Genomic DNA, 16,494 nt, shown 5'->3' with positions numbered 1-16,494 from the left:
ACTGAGCCAAGTGACCATGGACTGAATGGAACCTCTGACACCATGAGCCAAAATGAATCTTTCCTTGTCTAATTTAGTTTCCTCGGGTGTCTTGTCACAGTGATAGAAAGCTATCTCACACACAGTGGTAAGTAAGCATTGTCCCCATGTTTTCCAAACCTGGCTTTGGGACCACTCCCCTTGCACTGACTGTTGAGCTTCAATTCTCAAATGTATTCAGACATTTGGCCAAGTCCAAGATTTTGTTTGAATTGTTTTATTTTTCAGAGTACTTCTTCCATTCTTGTAATTATGGTCCATTTACATGTACAAAGGGGTTGGGTTTCAGCAACTTCAGTGCTGTTTATTAGAGCAAACTCATCCGGTTTTCCAAATCTCAAGTACTTATAGGAAAGCCTTTGGCCAAGATTCAGCTGGAAGCAGCATCTTCTGCGGCCTTAGGACACTGAGCACTTATTTTGTCTGAGTTTGGTACCAACAAGACAAGTACACTGGGGTCTCCTTCTGTAAAGGTACAAGGGAGGGAGTTCATGACCAATCCCATAGAGTTATAAGTTTTGTTTGGAGTTGGAAGGTCAAGTTAAGGGCCATGTATACTCCAGCATATGGTCTCTTGGCCTTGTAGCTTGTGTGCCAAAACCACAAGGCAAATGTAGCTAACTGATGATCCTGTGGCCCTCATGTAGAGCACCACAAAAATGTCCTGACCACAGCACAGCTATGATGGCCATTCAGAAAGCTGGGAAGAAGTGTTTGTAGAAGGTGGTGGATAATCATGAGGAATAAGTCACAGATGCTGGAGTTCCTCCATGCTGTTCAGTAGTGAACCTGGCCAGGACCTGAGAGTGTGAATGTGGTCACCCTTAGGGTGATTCTCAAACTCTGTTCTCAGGCCTTCTTTACATCCAATTCAGTAAAGACACCATGTTTCCTTTGTGTGTGATATATCTGTTAATATCAACTGCATTCAAATTTAAAATTGAGTCACTTGTAAAATATTTTTGTCATTATTTATTTTTTCATTCATTAAAAATAACAATATATTCCCACATGTTAACATAAATAACATATTTTGTGAAAAATAACATATTTTTCAAAGCACAAAAAAAGCAGTAAAAGGAATAGCACTGTTTTACATTTTGCAAATCCGAATAATATGAGTATCTTACATTACAGAAGAAAACTATATTCTAGCATCTGTCTCTATATTTATCTATTGTGATACAACACAGAATAGAATCTCTGGGAAAAATCTACCATATACTAATGAGAGAATAAGAGTAAGAATAAGAAATAGGCAAATAACAGCTTATTAGAGTGAAGATAGTTTTGATCCCACAGAATATTGTGGGGCACTGCACAGATTCTGTAACTGCACTTGGAGAAAGCTTTTCTAGAGTTAAACCATCAACAGCACAAAAGTGGCTGGATTTGGCCATGACCCTGAGTCTACTGAGGGGCCTCTGGGTGATCTGAGGAAGTAATAGGTTGGAGATAAGTGATGAATTTGTATATAAAAGACCAAGAACATGATAAGGCAAAAGCCTTATCACACTGAAGAGAGTGTCAAATAACAGTTAAAACAGTCAAATAACAAAGGGAAAGCAGGCAGATAAAGGAAAAATAAACAAGATTATGAACTCTGATTCCAGGGTCGACCGCTTCCCATGGGCTGTGTCTTTTCTCTGGGTGATTTCTGGAGAGTCAGAGCTTGTCACTGGTGGTACCAGTAAGGGCCTAGATTCATAAGTAAGATGAATGTGAAGGGTTCTGGAAGGACTTTAGTGTCCCCACACTAAAGTAGTGCATGTTGGGCATCCCTAATATGTAAGTCTGAAATTGAAACGTTTTGAGCACCAACATGATGCAACTAGTGAGAAATTTCATACATAAAACTTTGTTCAGGAAAAAAGTAATTAAACATATTATATAAAATTAACTTCGGGCTATATGTACAAGGTATATATGAAAAATAAAGCATGTTTAGATTCGGATCACATCCCCAAGGTAAGCTCATTCTGTATATACAAATGTTTCAAACTCTGAAAAATACATGAAATCCAAAACACTTCTGGTCCCAAGTATTTCAGATAAGGGATATTCAACCTATAGTTATCAAATCTGTAGTATCAATAATGCCCATGGAAATAATGACTGCAAAACTGGGGGACTGCTTTTTTATTATGTAGAGTCATTTTTATTTTCTGTGATAGCAAAAGGTTTAATATTCATAATTTAATGACTTCAGTGCCTGCAGTCAAGGCATATACAATATCTACAATGATAGCATTTTCCATATATACAGCAACAACGAGAATTTTATCAAAAGCAATATGACTTTTAGCATGTGTGATAGCAAATTTCTATATTGGTAGCCCTGGTACTTGGAAAAGTCCTCAGGAAAATAAACTGCTATTTTTGCATCATTAATCAAATAATTTGCAATATTAATAACTGTTGTTGGAAAGGTCAATTGAGTGTCATGTGTATCACTAGTGCATTTAGTGATACTGTTGTATCATGTCCTGTTACCCAAGAAACAATTTGAGCTATTTCAATAACTACATCTACAAGAACTCGAGTCTTGGGTACTAGTATTCATAGCACCTAAAGTCTATGAATATATTATCTGAAAACACCAAGATTGTGTGTGAAGTCTGTAGCAAGGATATAAATATTTAAAGTTTAATTAATAGGGCTATGGAAATAATAACTATGATTAAAAGAATCATGGTACACAATTTGGCTTCTTTGGTGAAAACTTTGTAATGGATGCATTCTTAAACCTGCCTGCAATGTTGACAGTGTTGGAATACCCATATCTGCTCTGGTTAGAGTAAAAATAATGGTGAAAACAGAAAGCATAAGATTGGGTATCCACTGATCGTCTACATATGCAATAGTTGTTTCAAAGGGTTATCTGTAGTAATGACCCAGCTTCAACAGCAGTCATGGAACTAGAGCAGCATTCATGGCACTTGTGACTTCTGTAGATGCAATAACCAGAAGCATCCTATGTTATTCTATGAGGAGTGGAAGTATCTAAACTATATATTGAAATATACAGGATACCTTGGCACTTTGGATGTAAGAATTTGAAAGGACTGTATAAATAGTAATTGAATTTGTGGTTTTTGTGTTGAAAATATGTGTAGCCCTGGTAGAACTACATACTGTAGTGGCATTTCCAGTAGCTTTAGCAGCAGATGTGCTGTCTTTAGTGTTTGTGTATGAGAAGTGGCAGATTCTTGAGTACTATGTGGGAGAGTAGAGAAAGTATTCAGTAGAAACACTTGTAGTGCCAAGGTTAAGAGTAGTTGAGTAGTTGGGGTACCTCTAGTGGGAGTATCTACAGTACCTGTGATGCCTGGTGCTACACAGCATTGTGAGCATTGGTGGTGGTTGGTTTCAAGTATCCCCAGTGCCTGTGGAAGTGGTATTTAAAGCATGAGTGGGGCTATTTTGAGGATGAGTAGCAGTGACTTTTCTGGTATGTTCTATCAGAGATTCATCATCTCTGGTGGCACCAGGGTCACCTATAGGAGGCAGAGCTGACATGCCTTGGTCTGTAGTTTTTACAGAAGTGTCATTGGCAGACATAGTAACCATGGCGACTCCTCTGGCTGCATTTGTGTTTCCTGCAGTGGTGAGATGTGTAGCATTTGTAGTAAGTGAAACCACAGTCATGGCTGTAGTGCTTGTGGTAGAAGTATCAATGGTGCCTTGATTAGGAACATGAGTGGGGATTAATGTTGTGTGACTTAAGACTGGTGTCACAGTAACAGCAGAGCCGGGAGCAGTGAACTCTGTGATTTCAGAGGAGGCAGTTCTAACCTTTGCAGGAGTAGGGGAGAAGGAACTTGAGTCTTGGGTACTAGATGGTTGTGTGTCAGTAGCAGTTGCTACATCAAAAGTGGTATCTGTGGTGCCAGAGGTTGTACCCTCTGTAGCGGAGCTATTTGCTAAGTTTGTTGTGACAGGGGAGGTTCCCGGGCCCAGGTCTGAAGATGGTGGCACTGCAGTATCAGGGGGATTAAGAGAGGTGGCAGTTGTTCCTTCTGGGGAGAAAGTCGAAACAGAAAGAAGATGACTAGAAGCAACAGTATTTGTAGAAAGAGTACTCACTTCAGGAAGAGTCTTACCACTGTTGAAACCACCAGGCACTGTAGAGGGAAAAGGATGTGTAACAGGAGACTCACTGCCAGTGCCAGCAACCTTCCTACCTACAGGTGTAGTTCCCGTAACAACAGTGGTGTTCAAAGCATCAGTACTATTTTCAGAGAAAGAAGGAGTCAAAAGAGGAAAGCTATTGCTTATGGAATCAGCACCAGTGTGTGTGAGAGGAGTGGACGCAACTGGAAGTCCATGGTGAGGACTGGTATCATCCTTATTGGCACGAGAGGAGGTGGTCACCAGAGCAGCACTAGCACCAGCATTGGATGTGGGAGGGGTTGCAGGGGAAGGGGTGGCGCCAGGAGGGGAAGGGGTGGCGCCAGGAGGAACCACAGTGCTCCTGCCCACATGACTGGTACTGGTTAGCGGGGAGGTAGATGAGGCCAGTAACTCAGTACTGGTTTCAGCAGCAACAGTACTGGCCGGGGAGGCCATGGCTGCAGGAGGCACCACATCACTCGGGCTGGCAGCAGTGGCACCAGGAGGACGAGCTGTATCCTGAGCAGCTGTGTTTGCTGTAGCACCAACAGTGCTTATGGGGAAAGTGGCTTGGACAGACACAGTGGCACTGGTATCAGTGACAATACTCGTGGTAAAGGAAGCATTGGTGGCAGTGGTGACATTAGTAGTGCCTATGGTAAAAGTAGTAGTTGGGACAGAGACAGTGACACTGGTGACAGTGGCACTACTGGTGGTAAAAGGAGCACTGGTGGTATTAATAGTGCCTATGGTGAAAGAAGTGGTTGGGACAGGGACAGTGACATTGGTGTCAGTGACAATATTCGTGGTGAAGGAAGCATTGGTAGCAGTGGTGACATTAGTGACTATGGTAAAAAGAGTTGGGACAGGGACAGTGGGACTAGTGTCAGTAGCAATACTCGTGGTAAAAGGAGCATCGGTGGCAATGGTGACATTAGTAGTGCCTGTGGTGAAAGGAGTGGTGGATACAGGGACGGTGGCACTGGTGTCAGTGGCAATACTTATGGTGAAGGAAGCATTGGTGGCAGTGGTGACATTAGTAGTGCCTATGGTAAAAGGAGTAGTTGGGACAGAGACAGTGGCATTGGTGACAGTGGCACTACTGGTGGTAAAAGGAGCATTGGTGGCATTAGTAGTGCCTATGGTGAAAGGAGTGGTTGGTTCAGGGACAGTGACACTGGTGTCAGTGACAATACTCGTGGTGAAGGAAGCATTGGTGGCAGTGGTGACATTAGTAGTGCCCGGGTTGAAAGGAGTAGTTGGGACAGGGACAGTGGGACTAGTGTCAGTGGCACTACTGGTGGTGAAAGGACCACTGGTGGCAGTGGTGACATTAGTAGTGCCTGTGGTGAAAGGAGTGGTTGGGACAGGGACAGGGGCACTGGTGTCAGTGGCATTACTGAAAGGAGCACTGGTGGCAGTGGTGACATTAGTAGTGCCTGTGGTGAAAGGAGTGGTGGGGACAGGGACAGTGGCACTGGTGAAAGTGGCACTACTGGTGGTGAAAGGAGCCCTGGTGGCAGAGGTGACATTAGTAGTGCCTGTGATGAAAGGAGTGGTTGGGACAGGGACAGGGACACTGGTGTCAGTGACAATTCTTGTGGTGAAGGACGCATTGGTGGCAGTGGTGACATTAGTAGTGCCTATGGTGAAAGGAGTGGTTGGTTCAGGGACAGTGACACTGGTGTCAGTGACAATACTCGTGGTGAAGGAAGCATTGGTGGCAGTGGTGACATTAGTAGTGCCCGGGTTGAAAGGAGTAGTTGGGACAGGGACAGTGGGACTAGTGTCAGTGGCACTACTGGTGGTGAAAGGACCACTGGTGGCAGTGGTGACATTAGTAGTGCCTGTGGTGAAAGGAGTGGTTGGGACAGGGACAGGGGCACTGGTGTCAGTGGCATTACTGAAAGGAGCACTGGTGGCAGTGGTGACATTAGTAGTGCCTGTGGTGAAAGGAGTGGTTGGGACAGGGACAGGGACACTGGTGTCAGTGACAATTCTTGTGGTGAAGGACGCATTGGTGGCAGTGGTGACATTAGTAGTGCCTGTGGTGAAAGGAGTGGTGGGGACAGGGACAGTGGCACTGGTGAAAGTGGCACTACTGGTGGTGAAAGGAGCCCTGGTGGCAGAGGTGACATTAGTAGTGCCTGTGATGAAAGGAGTGGTTGGGACAGGGACAGGGACACTGGTGTCAGTGACAATTCTTGTGGTGAAGGACGCATTGGTGGCAGTGGTGACATTAGTAGTGCCTGTGGTGAAAGGAGTGGTTGGGTCAGGGACAGGGGCACTGGTGTCAGTGACAATTTTTGTGGTGAAGGACGCATTGGTGGCAGTGGGGACATTAGTAGTGCCTGTGGTAAAAGGAGTGGTGGGGACAGGGACAGTGGCACTGGTGTCAGTAACAATTCTTGTGGTGAAGGACGCATTGGTGGCAGTGGTGACATTAGTAGTTCCTGTGGTGAAAGGAGTGGTGGGGACAGGGACAGGGGCACTGGTGTCAGTGACAATTCTCGTGGTGAAGGAAGCATTGGTGGCAGTGGTGACATTAGTAGTGCCTGTGGTAAAAGGAGTGGTGGGGACAGGGACAGTGGCACTGGTGTCAGTGACAATTCTCGTGGTGAAGGACGCACTGGTGGCAGTGGTGACATTAGTAGTGCCTGTGGTAAAAGGAGTAGTTGGGACAGGGACAGTGGGACTAGTGTCAGTGGCACTACTGGTGGTGAAAGGAGCCCTGGTGGCAGTGGTGACATTAGTAGTGCCTGTGGTGAAAGGAGTGGTTGGGACAGGGACAGGGGCACTGGTGTCAGTGGCATTACTGAAAGGAGCACTGGTGGCAGAGGTGACATTAGTAGTGGCTGTGGTGAAAGGAGTGGTGGAGACAGGGACAGTGACATTGGTGTCAGTGACAATTCTTGTGGTGAAGGAAGCATTGGTGGCAGTGGTGACATTATTAGTGCCTATGGTAAAAGGAGTAGTTCGGACAGGGACAGTGGCATTGGTGAAAGTGGCACTACTGGTGGTGAAAGGAGCCCTGGTGGCAGTGGTGACATTAGTAGTGCCTGTGGTGAAAGGAGTGGTTGGGACAGGGACAGGGACACTGGTGTCAGTGACAATTCTCGTGGTGAAGTACGCATTGGTGGCAGTGGAGACATTAGTAGTGCCTGTGGTGAAAGGAGTAGTGGGGACAGGGACAGTGGGACTAGTGTCAGTGGCACTACTGAAAGGAGCACTGGTGGCAGTGGTGACATTAGTAGTGCCCGTGGTGAAAGGAGTGGTGGGGACAGGGACAGGGGCACTGGTGTCAGTGGCAATACTCATGGTGAAGGAAGCATTGGTGGCAGTGGTGACATTAGTAGTGCCTGTGATGAAAGGAGTGGTGGGGACGAGGACAGTGGGACTAGTGTCAGTGACAATACTGGTGGTGAAGGAAGCATTGGTGGCAATGGTGACATTGGTAGTTCCCATGGTAAAAAGAGTGGTGGAGACAGGGACAGTGGCATTGGTGTTAGTGACAAAACTGGTGCTAATAGGAGCACTGGTGGCAGTGGTGACATTAGTAGTGCCTATGGTAAAAGGAGTGGTTGGGACAGGGAGAGTGACACTGGTGTCAGTGGCACTACTGGTGGTAAAAGGAGTATTGGTGGCAGTGGTGACATTAGTAGTGCCTATGGTGAAAGGAGTGGTGGGGATAGGGACAGTGCCACTAGTGTCAGTGGCAATACTGGTGGTGAAGGAAGCATTGGTGGCAATGGTGACATTAGTAGTGCCTGTGGTGAAAGGAGTGGTTGGGACAGGGACAGTGGGACTAGTGTCAGTGGCACTACTGGTGGTAAAAGGAGCATTTGTGGCAGTGGTGACATTAGTAGTGCCTATGGTAAAAGGAGTGGTTGGTACAGGGAGAGTGACACTGGTGTCAGTGGAACTACTGGTGGTAAAAGGAGCATTGGTGGCAGTGGTGACATTAGTAGTACCTGTGGTGAAAGGAGTGGTGGGGACAGGGACAGTGGCAGTAGTGTCAGTGGCAATACTGGTGGTGAAAGGAGCACTGGTGGCAGTGATGACATTAGTAGTACCTGTGGTGAAAGGAGTGGTTGGGACAGGGACAGTGACACTGGTGACAGTGGCAATACTGGTGGTGAAGGAAGCATTTGTGGCACTGGTGACATTGGTACTGCTTATTGTGAGTGTTGTGGTTGGGACAGGTACAGTGGCACTTGTGCTAGCACCAGTGGCCACAGAGTAAGGCGTAGTGTCAGGACCAGCTGCACTAATTGTGACTGCTGTAGAGCTGGTTGAAGGAGTGGTTATGGCAGACGGTTCACTAGTGCCAGCAGTAGGACTTGCACTAGCAGAGCTAGTGAGAATCTCAGTACCAACAGCTGTTGTAGAAGATGTAGAAGGCTCAGGACTCATGGGGAAGGCACTTGTCACAGGCGGAGTAGTAAAGGAAGGATTCCCATGAATCCAGAATACCTCAGTTAATTTTTCCAGACTAACACTCTTGTCAGTCAACTGAATAGTTAGTGTCTGCCAAAAAAATAAAAATAAAATAAAATAAAGTGGGTGTATTAAAACTTCTTTACCATATTTTAGTCCCATCTGAAATTTCATTTAACAACAATAATAAAACCCACAATGTGCTCATTCTTTGCCAAGACAGTGACAGTATACCATAACTTTTTTTTTTTTTTTTTTTTTTTTTAGATCACATGCATTCCTGACAGTTTAATTTGGAGAGATGCTCTGTGTGCAGAATCCTATAATGGCAGTCTCTTCCTACTCACTTCATTCAGTCAGAACCACATTGGTCCTAAATGTTACAGCTGCAATTAAATCCAGTGTTTATTAAAACCTCCTTGCCTTGCCATTGGCCTTACTCTTCCTGGCAGCAGGCTAGTTTCATACCTTCACTATGTTCAACACCTGGTAACTGGCACCTACTGGCATCTGATGTGCTATGGAAATGTCCAAAAAAGAGGGTATTCAAGGACTTTCTGTATTTGTCTTAATTAGATACAGTTACTTGGTAAAAGTGGTTCTGAACCCAATAGTCCAGGGAAAATGTTGCAAACAACTAGAAGAGACTATAGAAAAAGGAATTATTTGGCCTGTATTCAGAAGGGCCTTTTTCTAAAATTAAAATATCAACAGGGCACCCTTTTCACCTTTTAGAAGCTGGAACTAGAGTTATTAATTTTCACTTTTTTGCACTCTACACTATGACTTGCTGAACTCATATTTCTGATTAGTGTCATGTGCTAAAGTAGAGTGCTTTTTCCTCTGTGATTGCTCTAGGTGTTACTATTGTTAATACAACTTTCAAAATGCTGATTTATGTGGCTCTAACAACAAAAGCATACCCTCTGATAGGTTCTTCTATTTTTGTCACTTTGTTTTATTAACCAAATAAAACATCAAAGGTTAGATATAGTCATTGAATGGTCACCACAGTTTACTGCCAATTTTCAACCTAAAAGATCCATAAAAATTTGACCAGGGATGTGATTGCTGCAGGAAAGAGCAAGGAACCTTTGCAACATTAAGGAATCATTCTTTTCTTTGTTTTAGCCTCTGAACAGAAAAGTAAGTTCTATAATGCAGCCTGGGAAACTGACCTATTCAAAAGCACAATTTCGTTTGTAAATGCACAGATGGTATCACCAAACCACTGACCACTGGACCTGGGACAACATACTATGCATTTCACAGCATAATCCAACACTGAACTTTTTGGGAACATACCTGTTGCAAACATTTATAGCATTTGAAATATATGTACATATAAGGCTGATAATAGTGTTGATAATTTTGCAGAATAATAAAATTAGTTCATGATAGCATTCCTTTCAGACATACCTTAGTATAAGGGTCACTCTTGAAATTGGTCGTCATGAATTCCCAGTTGTCATATATGAAACCGACTTGTGTCACATAAGCAGAGTTCACTCCCCAGATTTTAATATATCCAACTTTCAATGAATTTGAGTCGCTCAAATACTTATTGTGTATGACCTGAATTTTCAAGGTGTTCTAAAAAAATTCATAAAAAGAAAAGTGCAAAATACATTATTATTAACCTATGCCTTGCATTCAGATGCTTAGAAACCTCAAGTTGCCTTTGTTGTACTGGTTTGCTATTTTTATTCTTAGTTGAACATTTTATAAAGACATTTCCTGAACACTTGCTGCAATAAATTTGATGATGTCAAAAAATAGGCCTACCAGCATACCTTGCGTGTATCTTTTACTAATTCTTATAATAATTTTGAAAAGAAACTCTGTTTTACAGATGAGAAAACTGAGGTTCTAGGAGATGAAGTGAGTAGCTGAAGGACAATGTGCCTATATGCACAGAATTAGAAGAATTAATACAGGTGAATAAAGAAAAAGCCCTAGAGTAAGGATGGTTGACAAGAAATGCAGGAACTTATCTCAATTGTGAGCTCGTTAAGCATCAATGCAAGGATTAAAATAACCTGAAATAAATCATGGGATGCCATGTAACTAAGGCCAAAAGAAACACATAGTGAAAATTTGTTACTATAGGAACAGTGTAGTCAAGGAAGATTTGGTAAGGACACAGAACTTCAGAAGTCCTGGGAAGGTGGATAGGATGTATAAAGGTGACATGAATGGGGCAGGGAAAAGAGACAGAGATAATTTGAACAAGGGCACACTCATTGAGTTAGGGCAAGGGCTACTGTAGGTGGTGCTAAGAAAAAAGGGAAATGAGACTGGTTTTGCATGTAAGTATGTCAGATAAGGTTGTGAACTATGCAGTAAGTTGGAATAGTTGAAGTAGACTAGAATTGTGCATATCTTGATTCTGGTGGTAGCAGTAGAAAGAGAAAGAAGCATACAATTGGCATTATCAAGATAGGGAAGAGGGGTGGGAGGGAAAGGGAGCAGGTAGGGGAGTAACAAGGATGGTGGAATGTGATGGACATCATTATACAAAGTACATGTGTGAAGACTTGAATTGGGTGTCAATATATACAAACAGAAATACAAAAAGTGTGGTATTTATGTGTATTAAGAATTGTAATGCAAAAAAAAAATAACATTACCTTAGCTTAGGTAGAGGGAAGTGAAAGGAGGGGAAGGCAGAGGATGTGGGGATAATAAAAATAGTAGAATGAAACACATTATTATTACTGTATGTATATAGGTGACTGTATGACCAACGTGATTCTACAATATGTATACTCAGAAAAATGAGAAATTATATCCCATTTATGTATGATACATCAAAGTATTTAAGTGCATTCTACTGTCATGTATAACTAATTAAAACAAATTTAAAAAAAAAGAATTAATAGGATTTTTTGGCTGAATCAAAGGAAAAATGGGTAGGCCGAATCAAAGGAAAGATCAAGGGAAAGATATACACTTGAAGCAAGTAGGTATTAGGGCTAGATCTTACTGATTTGAGAGAGCAGATGGTTCAATTTCCTGAAATTGTGCATAGTAGTTATAGTTAGAAATTGGTTAAGATGGTGGATGTTTTTTTTAACACAGAAGTCAGTAAATACTATAGATCAGCTCCTACCCCACAAGTTGGCTCACTAGCCAGGCAACACTGATAATAATTACCCCACAGAACGCTAGCAGCTTTTTTTCACTTCAGGCCACTGATCTCTAGGGGGGAAATTTATTAAACATCCCAGAAGTAAGAATCCTCTTATCACTACTGTAGAATAACAAAAGAATGGAAATTTAGATTTAAAAGTAATTTAAGGGCCATCTTATGTTTTATAATAAATAGATTTAACAAGAAAAGCGCCTCTTAGTAGTAGAAAGAGAACTAAAATCCAGGATTTCTAGATCAACAGCTTCATTTACAAACAATATTTTGAGAGGAAAAATAAAGTTTTCCACTCCAGTATTCTTTTGTTAAAAACAGGGAATGTACAGATTTAATGAGAATACAAACTTTTGCATTTAGTTTCAAAAGAGGCAAATTCTGTATAAAGACAATATGATCTGATACTCATGTCTATGAAAATAAAATGTAGTTGACCATGAGATTTTTATGTGCCAAACATCTGATACATGTGTTTAAACATTAACACAATGCAACATCAGTAAAAAACAGTCTGGCTAAAAAGTGGTAGTAGGCAATATAAAAATTAATTCTCTCCTGTAGGAATATAGTGCAAACCATATATGTAATTTTAAATTTTCTAATAGCCACATTTTCAAAAAGTAAAAGGAAAAATTGATTTTAAAAGATATTTTATTTAGTATCAAGGTTTATAAAATATTATTTCAACGTGTATTCAATATAAAACCTCTGGGATATTATACAATCTTTCTTCAAACTTAGTTATTAAATATTTCAAATTAGGCTGGCCATACTTGCAAGGGCTTAACAGTCACATGTATTTTGGATAGTGAAGGTCTAAATTGTGCTCTTAATCCTGAGAACCAGGTTTTAGGGGAAATCTAGGATAACTGGAGTCCAAACAGAATAATCACATCTAGAAACCAATAATGTTAGCCCAGAGATGCAAAAAGACAGAAGGGATATATATATATATATATATATATACATAAAAGACATCTCAAGTATTTGAAGTACTTAAGGAAAAGAGAATAGATTTGTGCTACAATTATTCTTATTTTAAGTCAATAGATAAAAATTACGGAGAAGCAAATTCTAACTTGAAAATGAAATGAACCTTTTTTTTCTCTAATTAGAATTACAGATTATTCATGGAATTACTTAACATAATACACTGATTGTAATGTTGTCTCCAACTATTCATTCCTCACTTTTCTATGTAATTTTGGTAATTTTGCCTGACTTAATGCAATATGCTGTCCCACGTGCGCATCTGACTTAGCTTTGCTAGTGGGAGATTAGTCAGCTCCATGCATGAGGTGATTATAGGTATTTCCATGTCAATTTGCACCTTCTTCCATAATCATAAAAACACCATGCTCAGACCATCCTATAGGTCATGTTAGATCATCTGTAGGTCAGCTGATATGCCAGGTATGTGAGAAAGTGAAGCCAAGATCACTCAAGCAGCCTAGAACCAGTGGCTAAATGCAGTCACTTTTGAGCCAGCCAGTATCAGCCAAATTCAGTCCAGTCATCTGAGTTTTGCAGTCTAATAACCAAGTGCTTATAGTTTCATGCCACTGAGGGTTTGAGGTTGTCTGTGGTACAGCATTATTGCATAACAGCTTATTAAATTTCTCATCTGAAAACATGTTACACATTTAGGAATCCATTTTTTCCCTGGATCAATGTGAGTTCCAAATTTCTTTATCTATAATAATACTATTGGATAATTATCAAAATAAGGATTTCTTTTCTTCCCTATTTTAATGTTAACAAATCTGAATTGGTAAAGGCAGTAAAGACCTCCTATTAAAATGTGAGATATTATAAACATTAACTGATAATGTTTAATCTGTAACTAACTGGAAAAAGCATTTATAAAGTTCAACAAAATAGCATTACCTGAGCTGCAATAAAGTTTGCCAAGAAATAGTTTCCATTTTCATAGGTGTCTGAAAGCAAGAGGAAGAAGAAAATAAGCAACTGCTCAATGCTTCCATTGCAGCAGATAATCAAGTCAGAAAATATCTTAATGTGGTCACAAAAGCCAATCTGGATATCATCAATTCCCTGAGAAGTGCTCAATAGTAGCCAACCACTTGCCCAACATACATGAGGTTCTGGGTTCTGAGTAACACATCTACCACCACCACCCCCGCAACTATAGGTAGTATTCAAGAAATATTTTACCCTGGGTTATTATGGGGATGTATGAGTGGAGTAGGTATGGAGATGGAGAGGGGTCAGGAGGTTGCATATGCAAAATAATCTGAGTTAAATTCGGAATAGAACCATAGGTGAAATGTGGAGACTTGGTTAGTCATTCTGCACTGATGTAACAAGCATATAGCCATGAGAGTCCCCATGGGTGTAATGATAAAGGCCCAAAGCTGAGGAAAGTGTTTAGGGATTCAGGCTTCCAACTCAGAGAGACATGGATTTAAATCCCAGCTCTAGTACTTAGTAGTTGTGCCTCAGACAAGTAAAAATGTTTTATCATCTGTAAATGGAGATAAGAATAGTGCCCATTAATGACAATAGGCACATACACTGTAGTTGTGCAAAATAAATGGTCAAAATTTGTTGTACGTGGTACTAGAGAACAAATTTGCCCAAATTATATTGTTATGCTGTATGCATGAACAAATGCGTAACAAGTCCCACTGATATGTATAATTACAATGTACCAATAAAAAAAGGGGAAATCGCTGTTCATCGTCATCATCAGTCATCATCTTTATCTTCATTATTCTCTGTCCCTACTCTTAGCTCATTCTCCTAGAATGCCAGAGATCCAAAGTCCTCCTGCTGCTACAGAGTACACTCCGTGAGTTCTTCATCGCTACGTGCCTTCACTGATCTTCCAGGATATATATAGTATGCTCCAGAAAACTCGACCATTAGATCTCCTTTTCATTGCCATTTGTCTCAAAAAGGTAGATTTTGCTTGTGATGTCTGTGTATTCAACTTGAAATTTGATCTTACATTCTTACGTTCTTCCTTTTTTCTTTTTATCACTGAATCTTATCCTTTCAAAGTCACAAGTGACATAATATATTAAATCTAAATATCTCTTCACAGTGTTCAAGGTTCTTAAGACACCCTTTACCTACACATCTCCCCCTTGAAATTCAGTAGTCCCCACTTATACATGGGGCATATGTTCTGCTATCTCTAGCAGATACCAGAAACTAGTTTCTAATACCAGTACTAGTATTAATAGTACTGAAGCTTATTACTGTGTTTTTTTCCTATATATACATACCTATGTTACACTTTAATTTATAAATTAGGCATAGTAAGAGATTAACAAAAACTAATAATAATATACAGCAATTGTAACATAATTTTGTAGGCTTGAGCTTTGGGCCATTATTAAGTAAAATATAAGCATTGAAATAGTGCAACAGTTAACCTAATAACAAAAATGCCTTCTCAGTGACTAATTGGAGGGTAGCATATACAGCATGGATACACTGGATAAACTGATGGCTCATATCCTAAGTGAGATGGACTAAGATTGCATAAAATTTCATACACTCTACCCACTGCATCAATTACTTATTTCTGGAATTTTCCATTTAATAGTTTTGGACTGTTGCTGACCATAGGTAATTAAAACCACAAAATGTGAAAACTCAAAAAAAGAGGAATACTTTATTTCTTAGTTGGTATCTACTTTATTCATTCTCCTCATGGTACTTTCATACCTCCTCCTATTTCTTAAAAGTCAGTTTTACATCATGATCTATTCTTGACCTTTGTCAACATTTCAGTCTCTTGCCAATAGTCCAAAAAATTATCTCCTTGAACTGACTGACTCTCTTCTATGTCTTCAACATTACCTCATAGGGAAGTAAAAAATTACAAAATCCATATGGTATTTTAAATTTAGCCTTAAAATGAATGCAACTTAAGCAAACACTATAGCCACTTTTATCAGTTAATGAAGAGTTTTCAAGAATGAGATTTGGCTCACAGAATTTTTAAAGATTATAAGATTATCCTTGAAGTAGCCTTTATATTACTTTATGTAAGCAAGGAAAATCTGCTAATAGAAAATTTAAATTAAATCTAATTGTTCCATATTTTAGTATTTAGTATAAAAACTGATAATACCAGGTATTAGCAAGGATGAGAAAAGCTGGATTCTTAATCATTGCTGTTAATAATAGGAAATAGTTCAGCCACATTAGAATATAATTTTGGCAATTTCTTTGAACATTAAACCTGTATTTATCCAATATGGCCCAGCAATTCCACTCCCAGATTTTTAGGCAAGAGAGATGAACAGATAAGATCACAAAATGTTTTATACACAAATAATGGTTCCAAAAATGAAGCAACTTAAATATTTATCAGTAAATCCATGGGCAAATTGTGGTATATCCACAAAATGGAATGCTATTCAGGACTAAAAAGTAATTAGCTCCTTTTACAAGCAACAACACGGGTGAATTTAAAAAGCATTCTGATAAGTGAAAATCTAAAGACACATAAAGGGTCTACACCACCTGATTCTACTCATATAAAACCTAGGAGACATGGCTCTGTCTGTAGTTGGACAAAGCAGAATAAATACTGCCTTTTCCTGGAAGTAGCAGGTGGAAGTGGGAAAAGCTGACTGGAAAAAATAAGGGCGCTCTTGGGTCATGAAAAGATCCTGTATCTTGATGTGATGGTGGTCATCTCACTGTGTGTATCTGCCAACTATTCAAGAGCGCTATTTAAAAATGAAGACATTTTATTTATGTAAATTACAACTCTTTGA

General features: G+C 40.4%; 1 protein-coding gene across 1 annotated transcript in view; it reads right to left on the bottom strand.

Moving 5' to 3' along the window:
• Positions 1–988: 988 nt before the first annotated feature.
• The window catches only part of Mgam2 (maltase-glucoamylase 2 (putative)), an 81,783-nt gene continuing 66,277 nt past the window's right edge, over positions 989–16,494 (bottom strand). Inside the window, exons 45-49 of the mRNA XM_046434138.2 lie at positions 13,625–13,674; positions 10,009–10,182; positions 8,475–8,679; positions 7,903–8,225; positions 989–6,750 (exon numbers count right to left, since the gene is read on the bottom strand). Of these exons, the coding sequence (XP_046290094.1) occupies positions 3,409–6,750; positions 7,903–8,225; positions 8,475–8,679; positions 10,009–10,182; positions 13,625–13,674 (4,094 nt within the window). The 3' untranslated portion in view covers positions 989–3,408. The remainder of the gene's footprint in view (positions 6,751–7,902; positions 8,226–8,474; positions 8,680–10,008; positions 10,183–13,624; positions 13,675–16,494) is intronic.

This window comes from Marmota monax, unplaced genomic scaffold, assembly GCF_021218885.2.
Source record: "Marmota monax isolate L192 unplaced genomic scaffold, Marmota_monax_Labrador192_F-V1.1 WCK01_AAM20220418_F8-fsc00122, whole genome shotgun sequence".
NCBI classification, from domain to species: domain Eukaryota; kingdom Metazoa; phylum Chordata; class Mammalia; order Rodentia; family Sciuridae; genus Marmota; species Marmota monax.
This window is presented reverse-complemented; position numbering and strand designations above follow the sequence as displayed.